At 49.4% G+C, this 15,468-nt stretch overlaps 1 protein-coding gene across 1 annotated transcript; it reads right to left on the bottom strand.

Annotated features, from left to right (window-relative positions):
* Positions 1-8,708: 8,708 nt before the first annotated feature.
* On the bottom strand, positions 8,709-14,245 carry STMN1 (stathmin 1). Its single transcript, XM_014855013.3, has 5 exons — positions 14,100-14,245; positions 12,410-12,482; positions 11,740-11,912; positions 9,636-9,827; positions 8,709-9,224 (listed from the first exon to the last, which is right to left on the bottom strand). Exons 2-5 carry the CDS (start codon positions 12,420-12,422, stop codon positions 9,153-9,155), a joined length of 450 nt encoding a protein of 149 aa, XP_014710499.1. The 5' UTR covers positions 12,423-12,482; positions 14,100-14,245; the 3' UTR covers positions 8,709-9,152.
* Positions 14,246-15,468: the final 1,223 nt, after the last annotated feature.

The following is a 15,468-nucleotide window of genomic DNA, read 5'->3' as shown; positions in this document are numbered from 1 at the left end:
CCTCGCCCCTGCTGCGGTCACTGTGTGTCACAGCACCCCTTTCATGTTCTCCATTGCACTCATCATCTTTTGTTATTGTCTGTCTCCTCCACCAGAATGTAAGCTCTTGAGGACAGGGAGCTTGTCTGCCCTGTACATAGCTGTCTCCCCAGGGCCTAACACTGCCTGGCAGGTAGGAGGACTCGAAATGTACTTGTTCAGTGAATGAATAAGTGATTGAATGCAGAGGCCTGTTCTGGGTAATCCCTTAGGGGACCTTCCAGCTCTTGGACATCTGAAGAGAAAGGAGAGGAAGGAGGTGGAAGGTAGAGGCCTGATACCTGAGATACAAGTCAGAAACTGGAACCGAGGAGTGATCCTCTGCCCACCAACAGCCAAACCCTCCTCCCTGACGGCCCTGGTGATGCGCCCAGCAGGGGCGTCTCTGGGGTGGGAGTCAGAGCCCATTTGGGGAAAACAGGAGGGAGGAGGTGAGAACAGGCACCCGCCGTTTTGAATTAGGTGAATTCAGGCCAGAATGAACTGCCCATCTGGGGAATGGTGTCAGTGCCTCCTATGGCGCTCCCACTGACCAGCTGTGGGTCAGTGACGTAACTCTCCGAACCTCAGTTTCCTTGTCTGGAAAATGGGATAAGAATAGTATTTACTTCACAAGGATGTTTTAAGGATTCCACAGGATGGAATATGTAAAATGCTTAAACAGTGCATAGCAAATGGTAAGCGCTCAAAACACCTCAGCCATAAGAGAGAAAAGAGAGACTGGAGGGAGAGAGAAAGTACGGAGAAAGGCAAGAACAGAGGGAGGCAGGTGGCCAGGAACCCGAGGCGGCCCAGTCTGACATGCTGGGAGTTTAACTCTCCCAGAAAAGATACAGAAATTTAAAGCATCCAAACTTCAGCACCCACTCCTCAAAATGGACTTTCGAGTTCTTCTGATTCAACTCCTTCATTTTCTAAATGTTCTGAGTCCCAGAAAGGACAAAAATGTCTCAAAGATGCCCAGAGAGTTAGCGGAGGGGTCGGGCCTGGAGGGCTGGCCAGCTGGGGAGGGAGAGGCTCAGAGGGGCCGGTGGGGTGGGTTATGAGCCCCCTGTTCTTCTCAGTCTGGAGGGAGAGGGTCTGTCTTCCTCTGTCCCCTCAGCTGCAGCAAGGGGCCGTGGCAGGCTGAGAAGCCCCAGCAGTCGGCAGGAGGAACACTGGGCAGGAAGGGGCAGGGAGGGGCAGGGCACTGACTCGTCCTGCCTATCCCCCAACCTGGGCTAGGCCCCTCCTTAAACCCAGCACAGGCTCAGTACGCGTCCAGCTGTGAGGGATTATCCCCATTTGACAGATGAGGGTACAGATGCCCAAGGCCCCTTGGCGCTAATAGAGCTAGAACTTGATCCCATCCTGTGTGACTCCAGACACCTCTGGCCCGCTCCTGCCTGGGAACTGAAAGGCCTAGATTTGGGAGCACCACTAACTGGCTGTAACCTTGGGCAAGTCCTTTCTCTCCAGCCTCAAGCTCTTCCTCTAAACAAGGAGGGCAGACAACAGGGTCACTGAGGGCCCTTCCAGTCGGAGCTGACATTCTTGGAAGTCTAAACCAACTCGCCTCCCCCCGCTGGCTGAGTGGGGGAAAGGCTGCCAGAACATCCTGCAGCATCTCATTGGGCCCCCTTGCCCAGGGCACAGGGCAGGCCTTTCCCCGGAGAGCACTCCTCTGCCCAGCCCGGGGAGCACAAGGCCTCCTCCACTCCCTTCCAGGTTGGTGCCCATCCGTCCGCTCCTCCAGCCCAGGGAGGCTGGGCCTCAGCCATGCCACTCTCTGGGGCAAATCTCAACAGTTTGGGGAAATGAAGCCAAACAATGTACAAGCCCTTCGATCAGGTGCCTATTTCCCCCAAGCCTTTGAGGCTTTGGGAACCCAGAGGTCAACATTGAGGCCAGTGCTTCTCAAACGACATTAAAATTTTTTTTCTAATCTGCTGAGAACTTATACTTTTGCAAAATTAAAGAAATATACGAGGGCCAGGCTGGTGGCACAGTGGTTAAGTTCGCACATTCCGCTTCAGCAGCCCGGGGTTTGCTGATTCCGATCCTGGGTGCGGAACCTACGTGCTACGTCAAGCCATGCTGTGGCAGGCGTCCCACATATAAAGTAGAGGAAGATGGGCATGGATGTTAGCTCAGGGTCTGCCTTCCTAAGCAAATAGAGGAGGATTGGCGGTGGCTGCTAGCTCAGGGCGAATCTTCCTCAAAAAAAAAAAAAGAAAGAAAGAAATATACAAGATAGCGGTAATGGTTATATAACATTGTGGATGTACTTAATGCCACTGAATTATACACTTAAAAATAGTTAAAACGGTATATTTTATAATAAAAAATTTTAATAGATAAAATGAAATTTAAAAAAAGATGCACAATACTAGCCTCGACTTTAACCGACCTTGTTAGATTGTTTAAAAGTTTCTAAATGCTTACTTTCCATTTCTGTACTTAGCTCATTGCAGATGGGTAACAGTCTGTGGATTGGCCGTGGTCTGAGGACACCTCTTTGATAGCATCGATTCAGGCTGTTGAGAGGTGGATGCTGGCGTTGCAGAACCTCTCAGATTGCCAGAAGGAACAAGGCTCCTGCATCCCTGTTCCCCTAAGCACCTGGACACCAAGTCAATTAACCTCAAGATGTCCCAGGCCAGGCGCGCTGCGCTGACTTACGGCTGGATCCCTCCTTCCATCCCAGTCTGTCTCCCAGGACCTTCAGGATGTACATTGTTATTAAAGTGTCCCCGCCAGTGGCCCCTGATAAGCATACAGAGCTGTGGGGTCGGGGTTGGAGTGGGGCGACCTGGGAGAGAGAAGTATGTACAGGTAGAGGCCCGCCTTCTTTGATTCCAACTCTATACAAAACTTGGCCCAAGCATCACCTCCTGCAGAAAGTCATCCCGGGCCTGCAGCCAGACTGAGGGCCCCCGCCTGCGCTGCTGCATCACAGAACAGGTCTCCCTGCATTCACATGGAACAGTTGACATAGTAAATTCGAAGGTGGTGCCAGCGCCTCTGGGGGTTGGATGTGGTGTCACCTGCCTTGGTTCAAGGGTTTGACCAGATTTCAGGGCTTGTCTGGGTGCCCCTGCGCAGGGTACAGTCTGTACAACTCTGAGCAGTGGCCCAGGTAGTTGGAGCTCCGGGCCCATCTCTGGCAGACTTCAGGGGACTGGGGAGCAGGAATTGTGTCTGGGACGTTGCATCTTGAGTACAGAGGTCTCCGCCTGGTTGAGCAACAGAAAACACTGGCTTAAAAAAATGTAGACACTCTGGCTCCAATTTTAGGAATTCTACCTCCAGAGGTCTGACAAGGGTCCTGAGTCTCGAAAACTTTTTTTTTTTTTGAAGATGATTAGCCCTGAGCTAACTGCTGCCAATCCTCCTATTTTTTGCTGAAGAAGACTGACCCTGCCTGAGCTAACATCTGTGCCCATCTTCCTCTACTTTCTATGTGGGACGCCTGCCCAGCATGGCTTGCCAAGCGGTGCCATGTCCACATCCGGGATCTGGGCTGGCGAACCCCGGGCCGCCAGGAAGTAGAATGTGCGCACTTAACCGCTGCACCACCGGGCTGGCCCCTTGACATTTTGAAAAAGTGCCATGTGACTCTGATGCCCAGCTGCTGTCTGACCCATAAGAGGTGTCTGGTGACTGTGCTCATAGAAGTGCAGCACATCTGTGGAGGGACACACAGGGATCTGTGGCCTGCGGGGAGGGGAGCTGGGGGACACCAGAGGAAGATGAGTCACTTTTTGTTATACATCTTTTTGTACTGATTGGACTTTTAACCTAAAAAAAATGTTTGACCAACTGATGTTGTTGCTGTCATCTATGTGAGGGACCGCCAACTCTAGGCCTGCGGCTGGGGCCTGCAGTCCGGTGAAGGACAGGAGCAGGCCAGAGGAACGGAGAGCTGCAGAGCGCGTGTCCCACCTCAAGGGGGCAGCAGCCGCCCAGAGCCTGCTGACTGTGTCTGGGTGGGACTGAGCGCAGCGCTGCCAGATCTTCCTACTTTTTCCAGATAAGCCTGAAACCACATTTTCAAGTAGAATTAATTGTCAACTAATTCGAAAATGTAGAACACAGCATGGGCCGAACACAACACGTCTGCGAACCAATTCTGGCTGCGGGCCACCAGTCCGTGCTGGCGGGTCTAGCAGGACGCTGTCAAGGACTGGGCACCTTGGAGGCCAATCTGCAAAGCCAGGGCAGACCCATCCTTCGCTTCTAGGAAATCGAGTTCACTTCCCATGGGGGTCCACACAGGACGAGGACAAAGCAGGTGCCCCAAGGCCCACAGGGGTCACCCGCCCACTCAAAATGATCTAATTCCACACATATTTATTAACCTCCCCTCGTGTGCCAGGCTGAGTGCTGGAGGTGGTGAATGTGGTGAATGTGACAGTCACAGTCCCTGGTCTCTAGGTGGGGAGACACACTTGAAAGATAGTTGCATAATAATTACATTTGCGACATGAGGAGCTGCAGTATAGCATGGGGATCCTAAGTTTGAGTTTGATTCCTGATTTCACCACTTGCTAATTATGTCACTTTGGGCAAATCATCTAATCTAAGTCTCAGTTGCCTCATTTCTTGCCGGTGAAAGGGGTATGACAACATCATGGGGTTGTTCTGGGGTTTCACTGAGATAATGCAAATCCTTATTAGCTGCTGTTGTGAAGTACGGAGAGCTGAGAGCACCTAAGAGGCTTGGCAGGGAGCCCCGCCCGGCCCTGCCCCATCCCAGGCCGTGCTGGGGCTTCTTGCCAGTGAGGGGAGTGGGAGGCCAGTTTGGAAGCCTGGGCCCAGAGGCCGCCTGCACCCACAGAGGCTCAGTCCCCCTTGCCCCCACCATGCTGCTGAGGTGGCAGCCGTGGGCATTTGGCTAATCCCTGGCCTGTTTCTTCTTCCCTTGGATCCATTTCACAGCTCACTTGCCCCCAGTAGGACTTGGTGCCCAAGGACAGGGACGGTAGTGCTCCTGACCACACTGGGAGAAGGCTGGGCCTTTCCAGCTATGGGCCAGAGGCCCTGTCTTTCAGAGCTCATCAAACCCCACAACTATATTTTAAAAATCTGGGTGCACGTACAAAACATCCGAAAACCTTCCTTGTGCAGCTTAAGTGCAGAATACCAGCTTCCACTGGCAGAAGCCTCAGCCACGGGGACACTGTGGACCTTTTGTTTAACTTGGGCGAAGAGGGAGGGGGCAGATGGCAGGAGACTGAAGTGCCAACAGTGTTTCTGGGGCCTTGCAGTTCAGCTCAGTGGGGGAATCCTGAGTGGCCGAAACATGGTCCCTGATCTCAGGGGTCTGCAATCTCACCAGGGAGAGAAGACCCAGAACCACAGTCCTGGATTTGGAAGGGAGCTTTCAGGGTGCCTGGCCCAACCTCCTGTCCAAAGGGGGAAGCTCCTCTCTAAGGAGCCCGGCTTTCATCTTCTTGTTGTTCCTAAATGAATCCATTTAATCATGATTCAGACAACTGAACTAACAGTAAGGTGGCCAAACCATTATCTGGGAGGACAGATTTACACGAGTGCCAAAGCACTGCTGGAAATCAGAACTCTCCCCTGGGAGAATACACACAGCAGAAAGGAACACCCTTATAATAAAGGGATGGGGGTGGGGGTGAGACCTCTCTTCAAGGGCATGCCAGAGTAACAAGAGATGGTCACTGACTGCCCTTTTAGGGAGGGTGGCACTGGCTGAATCTGGGGCAGAGGGGAATTGTTTGGGACAACAGAGGGGACGCCTGGCTGCAAGAGCTGCCCCCCCTGCCTGTGCAGGGCCTGGAGTGAGGCGGCCCGTGTTGGAACCTCACCAGCTTAGGACCACAGGCAAGTTACACAACCTCCCTAAGCCTGTTTACTTCTCTGTACCGTGGAGATGTTAATAGCCCCTAGCTCACAGGTTGGATCTGAGGAGGCAACTTTCGTAACAACGCCTGGCAGTAACCGCTCAGTAAACAGTAGCTTATTATGGTAGCACCATTTTCCAAGTCAGTGGTGGGCTGGCCTATTTCTCCTCCAGTTGCCCTTGTTTGGCAGTAACAGTCTCCCAGTTCCTCGATGCGGTGTCTGTCACATCTATTGTCCCAGAGCCCAATGGTCCCCTCCAGCTCAGAGCCTCATCGCCTCAGTCCTGTGCTGCTCCAACAGCCTCCACTGGGGTCTCCATCGCATTCTCCCTCCAATTCATCCACAACCTGCCTCCATTTTCTCTCCCTCAAAATGGCTTTGTTCACTGAACACTACCATCCCCGTCTTCTAAAGTCTCCACTGCTTAGGATAAAGGAAATGGAGAGGGGATCTTTGTTGAGAGCCTGCCATGAGCCAGTAACTACGGCAGATTCTCTATGCGTGATGCAGTTGTGTGCTTGCCAGGGGTTTAATAACTGTTTGGATCCCTACCTGAGTTCTCAAAGGACTGGCTCAAGGCCCTCCTCCTCTACCAAGCTTCCCAGACCTCTGAGGCCTCCACCAAACCAGTCTCCTCTAGAATGAGCGTATGGCCAAGAACAGCACCCTCAGCTGTTCTATAATTCTCCTCCCCGCTTCATGCACAAGCACACGATGGCTGGGACCCCATTTCATCTTTTCATTGCTAGCACATAGCCCAACGTGGAGCACATTCTAGGTGCTTGTTAAATGTGGATTTAAGGGCCTTCTTTGCATCCCTCAAATCTCTTTTCCACCAAGGCCGGTCAATCATGATGTCCAAGTACAAAAGCCTCAGGAAGAAGGAACAAGCCTCATTTTCCACTCAAGCCAAAGGGAATGGAGTGTGCTCCTTGGTGACAGCCTCCGGGCTGCAGTCAAACCATTCTGGCCTTACGAGACTAACCTGTAACGGAAGTGCTGCCACGGGAGATGCACACTCTGAGGACAGGAAAGAGAACACCCATGCCCAGGAAAGCAGCCACTCCCCAGAGGCTCCTGGGCACCCACCACTCCTTTCCTTCAAGTTACATGCAAAGAATTCAAGTGGAAAGTACTTAACCAACCCAGCTCAACCTTCCCATTTTATCCAAGAGAAAACTGACGCCCAGGATTAAGTGCCTCTCCAAAGGTCAGAGGTGAAATAGAAAAGCCGGGGCTTCTGATTTTGTGGGTAAGATGTATCCCCTTCAGTTCCCTGTGACAATCGCTGTCACAGGTGGAAGCTCAGGACCACTCTGATACTAAGTCAGGGCCACCATGGCGCTGGCTGTAACTATGAGACCCTCCCTCAGGCCCATCTTGACACTTATCTTGCTTTTTCTGGAGCTGTTCCCTTCTCTTCATGTCCCATATGAACAAAAGCTTACTGCCCTCTGCAGGACACCCAGTATCACAACTCTGAATTTCTATCTTAGGTCGTCTTTATATCCTGGCTACTCAGAATTGGTGTTAGCTTCCCATAGACACCATCTCACCCATGCAAACTCTAACACCTACTACGTGCCAGAGACTGAGGGTGAACAATGCTGAATTTCTGCACACCAGCCTCACCTTGTCCTATTTGTTTAGATATTGTCTGAATCTATGGTTACATTCAACTACACTTGATCTTGCTCCTGTTTGCCCTACATGGCCATAACTCTTAAAATTCAGCCGTTTTCATAACTCTGAAGTTGATCATCCTGGTCTAAGTAAATGTGTAAGCCAATTCAAGGCACACAAAAGCTGCACAACCCTTTCAAGAGTATAACCTTGGCTCACTCATTAGCCTCTGGTTGAAACTAGTTGTCATTATTTATATGGAATGCTAAATACCTACCAAACACAGTTGTCATCATGTTCTCTGTGTACACACACACACACACTCAATTAATCCTAACAGCATAGGAGGAAGGTTAAAATAGGCTGCTATTCTTCTTAGAAGTTTGGTAAAACCCAAATCAAGAGCTGCAGAGACTCATGCACAGAGACACGCAGACCCCGCTGCACGATCAGCAGTCACCCTGCAAACTTTCACTGTAGGTGCGTGGCTTCCGAAAGCTTTTCCACAAATGTCTGAGAAGCAGATACTCATGTAATTAAGGCTACTTCCTAAATAGCCGAGGAAAACTGCCAAGGCTTTCCCTGAATTGAGAGGCAATGCTGTCAATATTACAACAGTGATATTATATTGCACCCTCGGGATATGAGATGAAGTAATGTCAACCTTAGCCACCCAAGTCAAATGCTCCTCTGGAAACTAAGGCTCCCTTTATCTCCCACAGGAGTTGCTACAGTGGCAAAGAAAATTCTGATTCTTGAGTCAAGAGCTTCTATGGCAGGAAAGTATTACGACGCACCCCCACCCCCAGTGGTAATATAAAGCAAAGAAACCATCGAATCTCTCTAGCTAACATCTTAAGGTTTCCTCTAAACTGTTCTCTAGAAACACCATTTGTGCCTTTAATGTGCCTTTTTAACAGGGATACAAGAACAAAAAAATGCCTGTTTGCAAACAAACATCTGAAAGACTCTCGTAACAGCTGATCTGGGCCAGGGCATCCCAACAAAGTGACGATTGTGGATGAAGACAATACAAACAACTCTGCAGGAGAAACTCGAGGGCAGAGAACTTGCAGTGATGCGCGCACTGGGTATTTCTGCCAGCCCAAAGGCCTCACTGGAACAAATACAAACTAGGAGGGTCTCTATCACTTGACAATTTTTTACCTGGATAGAAAGAAGTCACTGCCACCAACAGCACTGTGCAGTTTTATTAACCATTCAAGTACAGTAGCATCTGGTAAGATGGGGACAGAACTGGGATTCAAAAGTGAACAGATATTCAGCATCTAACAGTTTGAAAGTAGCCACTACATACTCTTTTCACAAACATGTTTTCACGGAGCCAATACAGTACTAGCCATTAACCCAGCACACCAAGTGTACTGAAGTAGAAAAGATGCAACAAGAAAAATAGCTACATTAGAAAGACTTCAACACTTTAGAAAAAGAGCAAAACACTTTCAGTTTCTCCCCTTTAGCCCCTAAAACAACATCTTACAGTTTGGATCTACCTATACAGTCCTACATCAGCTTCTAGGATATTTGTCAGGAGGGCAAAAATAAAATGACACTGGCCAGTACAGTCTTTGGATATTTAGGAAGGGGAGGGGGAGAAAGTCAGTTCTCAGAACAAATTAGTCAGCTTCAGTCTCATCAGCAGGATCTTTGGATTCTTTGTTCTTCCGCACTTCTTCAATGTGCTTGTCCTGTAAAGAAACAGTAAATATCATCAGTCAAATAAAAAAGCTCGCAAAGTCAGGCGCCCTCAAGAGGCCCAACACAACATCAGTACACATATTGTATACTTATAAAAATTATATATTATGGGAATCACATAATTAGAGTTCTAAGACATCATCTTCAAACTTCCTGGGTTACTCACGGAACCTAACGACTGAGCCTCCGACTCTTCTTCCAAGGAATGTGCAGTTATGCTGGAAACTACTGAACATTCCATCTTATTTGAAAACGAGATTCCTCTCATTTAACATGTTAAGCCCCCAAATTGATGACAAAGACTCCAAACACCTTTGATTAAAGCATTAGTTCAAGCCACTTCATTGGTGCATCAAACTGCAAGCTCTTAGCCTCTCTCAAAGCAAGGCTGAGACACCAACCTTCTCCCGCAAACGCTCCAGTTTGGCAGCCATTTGTGCCTCTCGGTTCTCTTTGTTGGCTTCCATTTTGTGGGTCAGTTTCTCTTCCGCCATTTTACTGAAGTTGTTGTTCTCTTCTATTGCTTTCTGAAGCACTTCTTTCTCGTGCTCTCGTTTCTCAGCAAGCTGCTTCAAGACCTCAGCTTCATGGGACTGGAAAAAAGTTTAACACGCTAGGTTCTCTGAAACGTATTTAGCATTAGTTAAAATTACAAAAGAAATTATTAATTGGGGGTATTGAAAAGAGGCAGAAAATCACATCTCTTTAAATGATACTGAAGTCAAGACCTGAATTATCCATTATCAAAAGACTGAAAATCATACTCTTTTCCTCGTGTTTGTATTTACTTTGGAAAACTGCCCATGTTTGTCGAGAGATTCTTGCCCAATTATTCCTCAAGGAAATCCTTATAAGATTTACTGCTTAATAGCACTAAGATGACTTAAGTGATACACATTTAGGAATGGAACTTTACTGCAAAGAATGTTGGTTATTTAACTTCAAAGGCTACCCAAACAAAATTAGATTATAAAAAAGTAACCACTTTGATAAAAAGAAAATACATGAATAATAGAAAATTTAACACTAAGCCTCCAGATTACTATTTAAGCCAGGAGGATTTCTGTTTCAAGGAAAAGCTCATTAACTTTTCTCTGTGGAAGCTGTATTAACTTCTACACCACTGGAGCTGTCACCACGGTGTGCCTCCTTCAACAGACTCAGAATAGTTTGTTACCAAACAGATTCTGATGTGTTTGGAAGCACTGACTTGCAGGAAAACTACAGAGCATCTGCCACTGGTTCTGTTTATTCTTTTCTACAAAAGCCCAGTCATGATAAAAGTTTCATTATATTTAGCCAGTTTCTATGTAAAGCACAGGCTAATGACTACAGGGCCAAGACTGACTCCTAAAAAACTTGCCTGTCCAGCCTCTGGCTGCATCTCCTCTGTGAACTCAGCTACACAGAAGAGCAGGTAGGAGACGACGCACCGGGGCACACTGCCACGCTTGGTGGGAAACCGACTCGGTGTCGACAGTGGGTCAGTGCACATACACACAACGTGTGGCACTGAAAGGTGCTTGGCACATGCTACAACAGCTTAAAAAGGGGCCTATATGCGTATTTGTGTGGTTAACTGCACTAGACTGCAAACCGCCCTAGCTGCACTGGTCGGGGGCCGGCTACTACTTCCCCTTTCTGCACCCCAGTTTTCACTAATTTTAAAATTAAACCCACTCACCCCAATCAGGGTTGCTGGGAAGGGGAACTAATGAGAATTTGTGTGAAGTTCTTAATGAATAGACTAATAGTGAATAAAAGGAAATACACCAAGATGTTAACAATGGTTATTTCTGGGAAGTAGGATAATGAATACTCTTTTTATTTACAAACTTCTGTGGTTCCCAATTTTCCTATAACAAACATATTAACATTTGTTCATTTTTCTCATTAGTTCCTTTTAAAGATGGTTACTTTATCACAGAATTGCTTAGATTAGAGAAAAGCTGCCACAATACCAGTATGGCCAGGGAGCAACACAATCACATTACTAGCAATTTAAAATGTTTTTATTGCACAGCTTTCAAAACACAAAACAATAAAACTGCACCCCCCCACACACCAAAAGAAACCCAAAACCTAAAGAGACAAAAAAAAGGATCATCCACCAACAAATCTGTTTTTCAAAGAGAAAGCGTGAGAAGCAAGAACTCAGGTTTCAGATGGACCTGGACTTGAATTCTGGTTCCAGTATTCACTAGCTGTAGGACTCAGAAAAATGACAATATTCCAAAGGCCATTTTCTAATTTCAGTATCTCAGACAACATCTAGCCGTTAGGGTCACTGTATTAAAGGAGAAAAATATAAGTAGAGGAGCTGGTACATAATAGGAGCTCAATAAATGATGGCTGATATGCTCTTCCAGCCACTGGCATATATAATTCTCATATGGTTATAACCACCACACAACTACAGTTCTGTTTTCCTCCTGTTATGGAAATAAAACTGACTTGCAACATTACATGAATAAACAGCTGTTTTCTGTGAATTGTGATGTTTACCTTGCGTCTTTCTTCTGCAGCTTCTAATTTCTTCTGAATTTCCTCCAGGGAAAGATCCTTCTTCTTTGGAGGAGAAAGGGGGAATTCTGGGACAGATTCTTTTGATCGAGGGCTGAGAATCAGCTCAAAAGCCTGGCCTGAGGCCCGCTTCTCCAGTTCTTTCACCTGGATATCTGAATTTGATCATATTTATAATGTATTCAGAAGAACAGTGTTTTCCTATTCCAATAAACTGTTCTTAATTTTCTAAAAACCAAATCAATTTAAGGAAAAGAATTGGGGCTGATGAAGAAGCTGTGTTTGCAGGCAAGAAATTATCTGAATACCGCCTCTCAGAAAAACAAAGCTCAACATTTTTGGGTTAATAAATACCATTCTGAAACATCAGTATTTGACAATCGTTTTCATGAACAAAGGAAGACTTGTGCAAAACTCCACAATTTTGCTTTAGACCAAGCCAAATCGTTTAATAATGAAACAATTAATTATGAGCTCTCAGTACATTCAAGTGGTAATCATTTTTTCTTCTTTAATTATTCCGATTTATAAAATAGATTTTTTGATAAGGCCAAAGTACAAGTGCCAAATTAATAGTTTAAGACCTGAGCCATCTCCTATTCTAAAATCATAAGCCCATCACAATTTCAGCTTTTCCAAGTAGATTACCTACCAGAAGAAGCCATGGTGAACAGAAGACAAGAGACTGGCAGTGTATTCTACACAATCCACTGGCAAGGAAAGCCCTGAAAACGATTTTCAAAAGCATGCAATCAATTTCTTTGTATTTCTATGTCATCGATCCAAAGGGACCTCAAATCACATCCACATAAATCAATGTCAGAAAAATCACTACCGTGGAATTAAATAAGACATCATTAACTCTAATTATAAAAATCTATAAAATACTGAAACACTGGGAAATTGGAACTAAATATAACACTGGTTGCAGAAAATCAAGTTAACTGTGATTGCTTGTTCAAAAAACAACTCTCGGATTTTAAAAATTAGGCGAGGTTAAGTCACAAGATTTTTTTGCCCCCTGTAAACTCTAAATTTTCCCCCCAAACAGTGAGACCGGAGCCATCTTAATAGTGCCTACAACTCATTGTGCAAATGAAATACCCACCCTTGCTTTGTCTCTGTCTGCCATAGTGGAAAACACAACGCCCAAGCTAACATTAACCAATTATGTAGAACTCCTATTGTTCTTGGGGCTTAAATTCCCTGTCCAACAACGAGCAAAATTAGTTTTACGAACCTCTAGGTTTTACGTTATAATATTTGCTACCTCGTGTCATGATAAATTCTACACCCCTTCTCGCTTTTTTAACGTCAGGACTCTCGTGAACCCCCAGGCTAGTATCAAAAGCGTAGGATTACAGGATCCCAACATCTAGAAATTAAAACCAGAGGTAGCGAAATAGTCTAAACCTGGCAGAGGATTAGACCGAGCATCCGACCGAGGATGGGCGTGGCCCTGGCTCAGCGAGAAAAAGCGGCCCCCGGCCAATCAGAGCAGCCCCGCGCTCCGGCCCCTGGCCCCGCCCCCCTCCTCCCCGCGCCTTTTCGAATCTCCCGGAACTCACAACACCCCGGAGCCCGCGCGCGTGGGAAGGGGAGGGGTGGGCGGGGCTAACGGTCCTATCCGGGTAACCCCGCCCTCCGCGGGCTCGCCCCGCGCGGACGCCCCCCAACTCCCGCCAAAAACACCTCGAGACCACCCCCGCCCCAGCTCGGCGGGTGGGGCGGGCCCCGGGAGGGGGCCGTGGGGTAGCCCCGCCGTCGGCTCGCCACCTCCTCCCTTCGCTCCCACCCAACCTGCCGCCACCCTAGCTGTCGCGCCCCCCGCCGCGAGGACAGGAGAGCCCTCTTCGGGCGTTAGCCTCTCCAAAGCGGCCCCACAGTCACTGGGCGGGGGCGTTCGAGGGGAGGGCCCGGCCCAGGCCGTCGGCAGTCTGGACCTAAGGCCGCTGCTCCCTGGGGGCGCCGCCCCACCCCTTCAGACAATAGGGACCCCAGCGGGGCCGTGCCAGCACGGGGAACGAAGGAGACAAACGAGGGCCCACGCCCCCTATTGTCTCCTCGATGGCACCCCGGGGCTAACGCCCGAGGCTCGCCCAGCTGGCCGCGCCCCCTCCCCACGACAGCCGCGCCCCCAGGGAGCAGGGACAAAGCCGAGGCTCCGCCCGAGCCACACAGAAAGCGGAGCGACCCCCGCCGGCCAGCCCCTCTGGGGTCCGCGGCCCCGCCTGCCGTCGGCTAACAGGAGGCCTCTGCCGCGTATCCTCCCGCCGGCTGTGTCCCCCTCGTTGCCCCCAGCCTGCCGCCGCCGCCGCCGCCTCCTGGGGCCCCGCACCCACCTGCTCAGTCCGAGCCGCCTGGCCACACTCTGAGCACCAACAGACCCGGGCGCGCACAAAAGCGCCAAACAGCGGCACGTGACCTCCCCGCAGGGCTCCGCATTGGCTGAGAGCGGCGGCACGTGCCGACCCCTCCCCCACAGCCCAAGTGGGCCCCGCCCCTCGGGCCCCACGGCACCTCGGGAAGTGTAGTGCAGGCTGGCGGGGCAGGGGGACAATGCAAGGGGTGGGGGCATTTGGGGGTCTCCCCAGGTGTGACTCGTGGGCCGGGGGGGCTCGTCTGATCGCGGAAGAGGGCGTTGACGTGACCCCTGGCCTGGGTCTGAACCAGCTCTACCATCCCTAGGAAAAGGGCGGGGCGGGGTCCCTCCTACCTCAGAAGGTGGCCGCCTGGACTCCGCCTCTGTTGAGCCACGTGCCTCGCATCGCCCCAAGGGCAGCACTCGGACAGCGCAGTGCCCCTCCGGTACCCCACCCCGGGCCGCCTCCTACGACGCCCAAGCCCTTGTGACAGGACAATACCCTTGTAAGGCCCCCTGGACTCGGCGCCCCACTTCGACACCCGAGTGTCACTTGTATTGTGACATCATGATAATCCCTAACCCACTCAGCCCTAACAGGTCACGGGCGTGGCCCTTTCCTCACTGTGTGCGTTCTCGCTGCCTTCCTAGGGTCCCTGAGCTTGTGAGCAGGGACCTGTGGGGTAAAAGCGCGAGGCTCTGGAATGTGATCTTCTTTGGTCTAACAGTCACTCGGCTTAAGTGCAGACTCCATCTGTTCTGCCCAGCCCTTCGCCGGTGATGGGAAGGGAAGAGCAATAGCAGTTGGAGACCGCACAGACTGCAGTTAAGTGTTGCTTTTGTTCTCGGAGCACGTGCTCCCCAGAGTGGTGCTGGGCCCTTTTTAAGAATCAAAACAAAGGAGCCACAAGGTCATGGTTCCTCTTAGCCTGGATAGGTCAGAAGCACAAGAGGCACAAAGGAAATTGGTCTGACCTTGCCTATCTTAGAATGACTGGCCTGCCTCTTCCCACAAAAAGGGCAGAGGAAAAATAAATAAAATGAACGTAGTTCCCAGACTTCTCCTCCCATCCTCCCCTCACTAAGGCTGTGTCCCTGACCAGGTCTGTGTCCTCACCAAGGCTGTGTCCTCGGGTGGTGGTCATTACACCAACACACCTGTTTTGAGATCCTGACTGGGCAGAAAGACACCCTTTTATTAATCAGTGGGCTCCATTTCCCCAAACTAAGATACAAATACAATGGACCAACCCTGCTGAAACAACAGTCCTAATTTAAGAAGACTTCCCGTGTCCAGCTAGTCACTAGGGATGTGCTAGAGATAAAGCCAATTAATAGGTGCCCGGGAC

Source organism: Equus asinus, chromosome 5, assembly GCF_041296235.1.
Source record: "Equus asinus isolate D_3611 breed Donkey chromosome 5, EquAss-T2T_v2, whole genome shotgun sequence".
In the NCBI taxonomy this organism is placed as follows: Eukaryota; Metazoa; Chordata; class Mammalia; order Perissodactyla; family Equidae; genus Equus; species Equus asinus.
This window is presented reverse-complemented; position numbering and strand designations above follow the sequence as displayed.

Bases quoted from the DNA above. Each gene is read 5' to 3' on its own strand.
- STMN1 (XM_014855013.3), bottom strand. The intron at 9,828-11,739 runs GTAAACATCACA...ACTTTTTTCCAG, and splicing joins CTGCAGAAGAAAGACGCAAG to TCCCATGAAGCTGAGGTCTT. The intron at 9,225-9,635 runs GTTGGTGTCTCA...GTTTCTTTACAG, and splicing joins TGGAGCGTTTGCGGGAGAAG to GACAAGCACATTGAAGAAGT.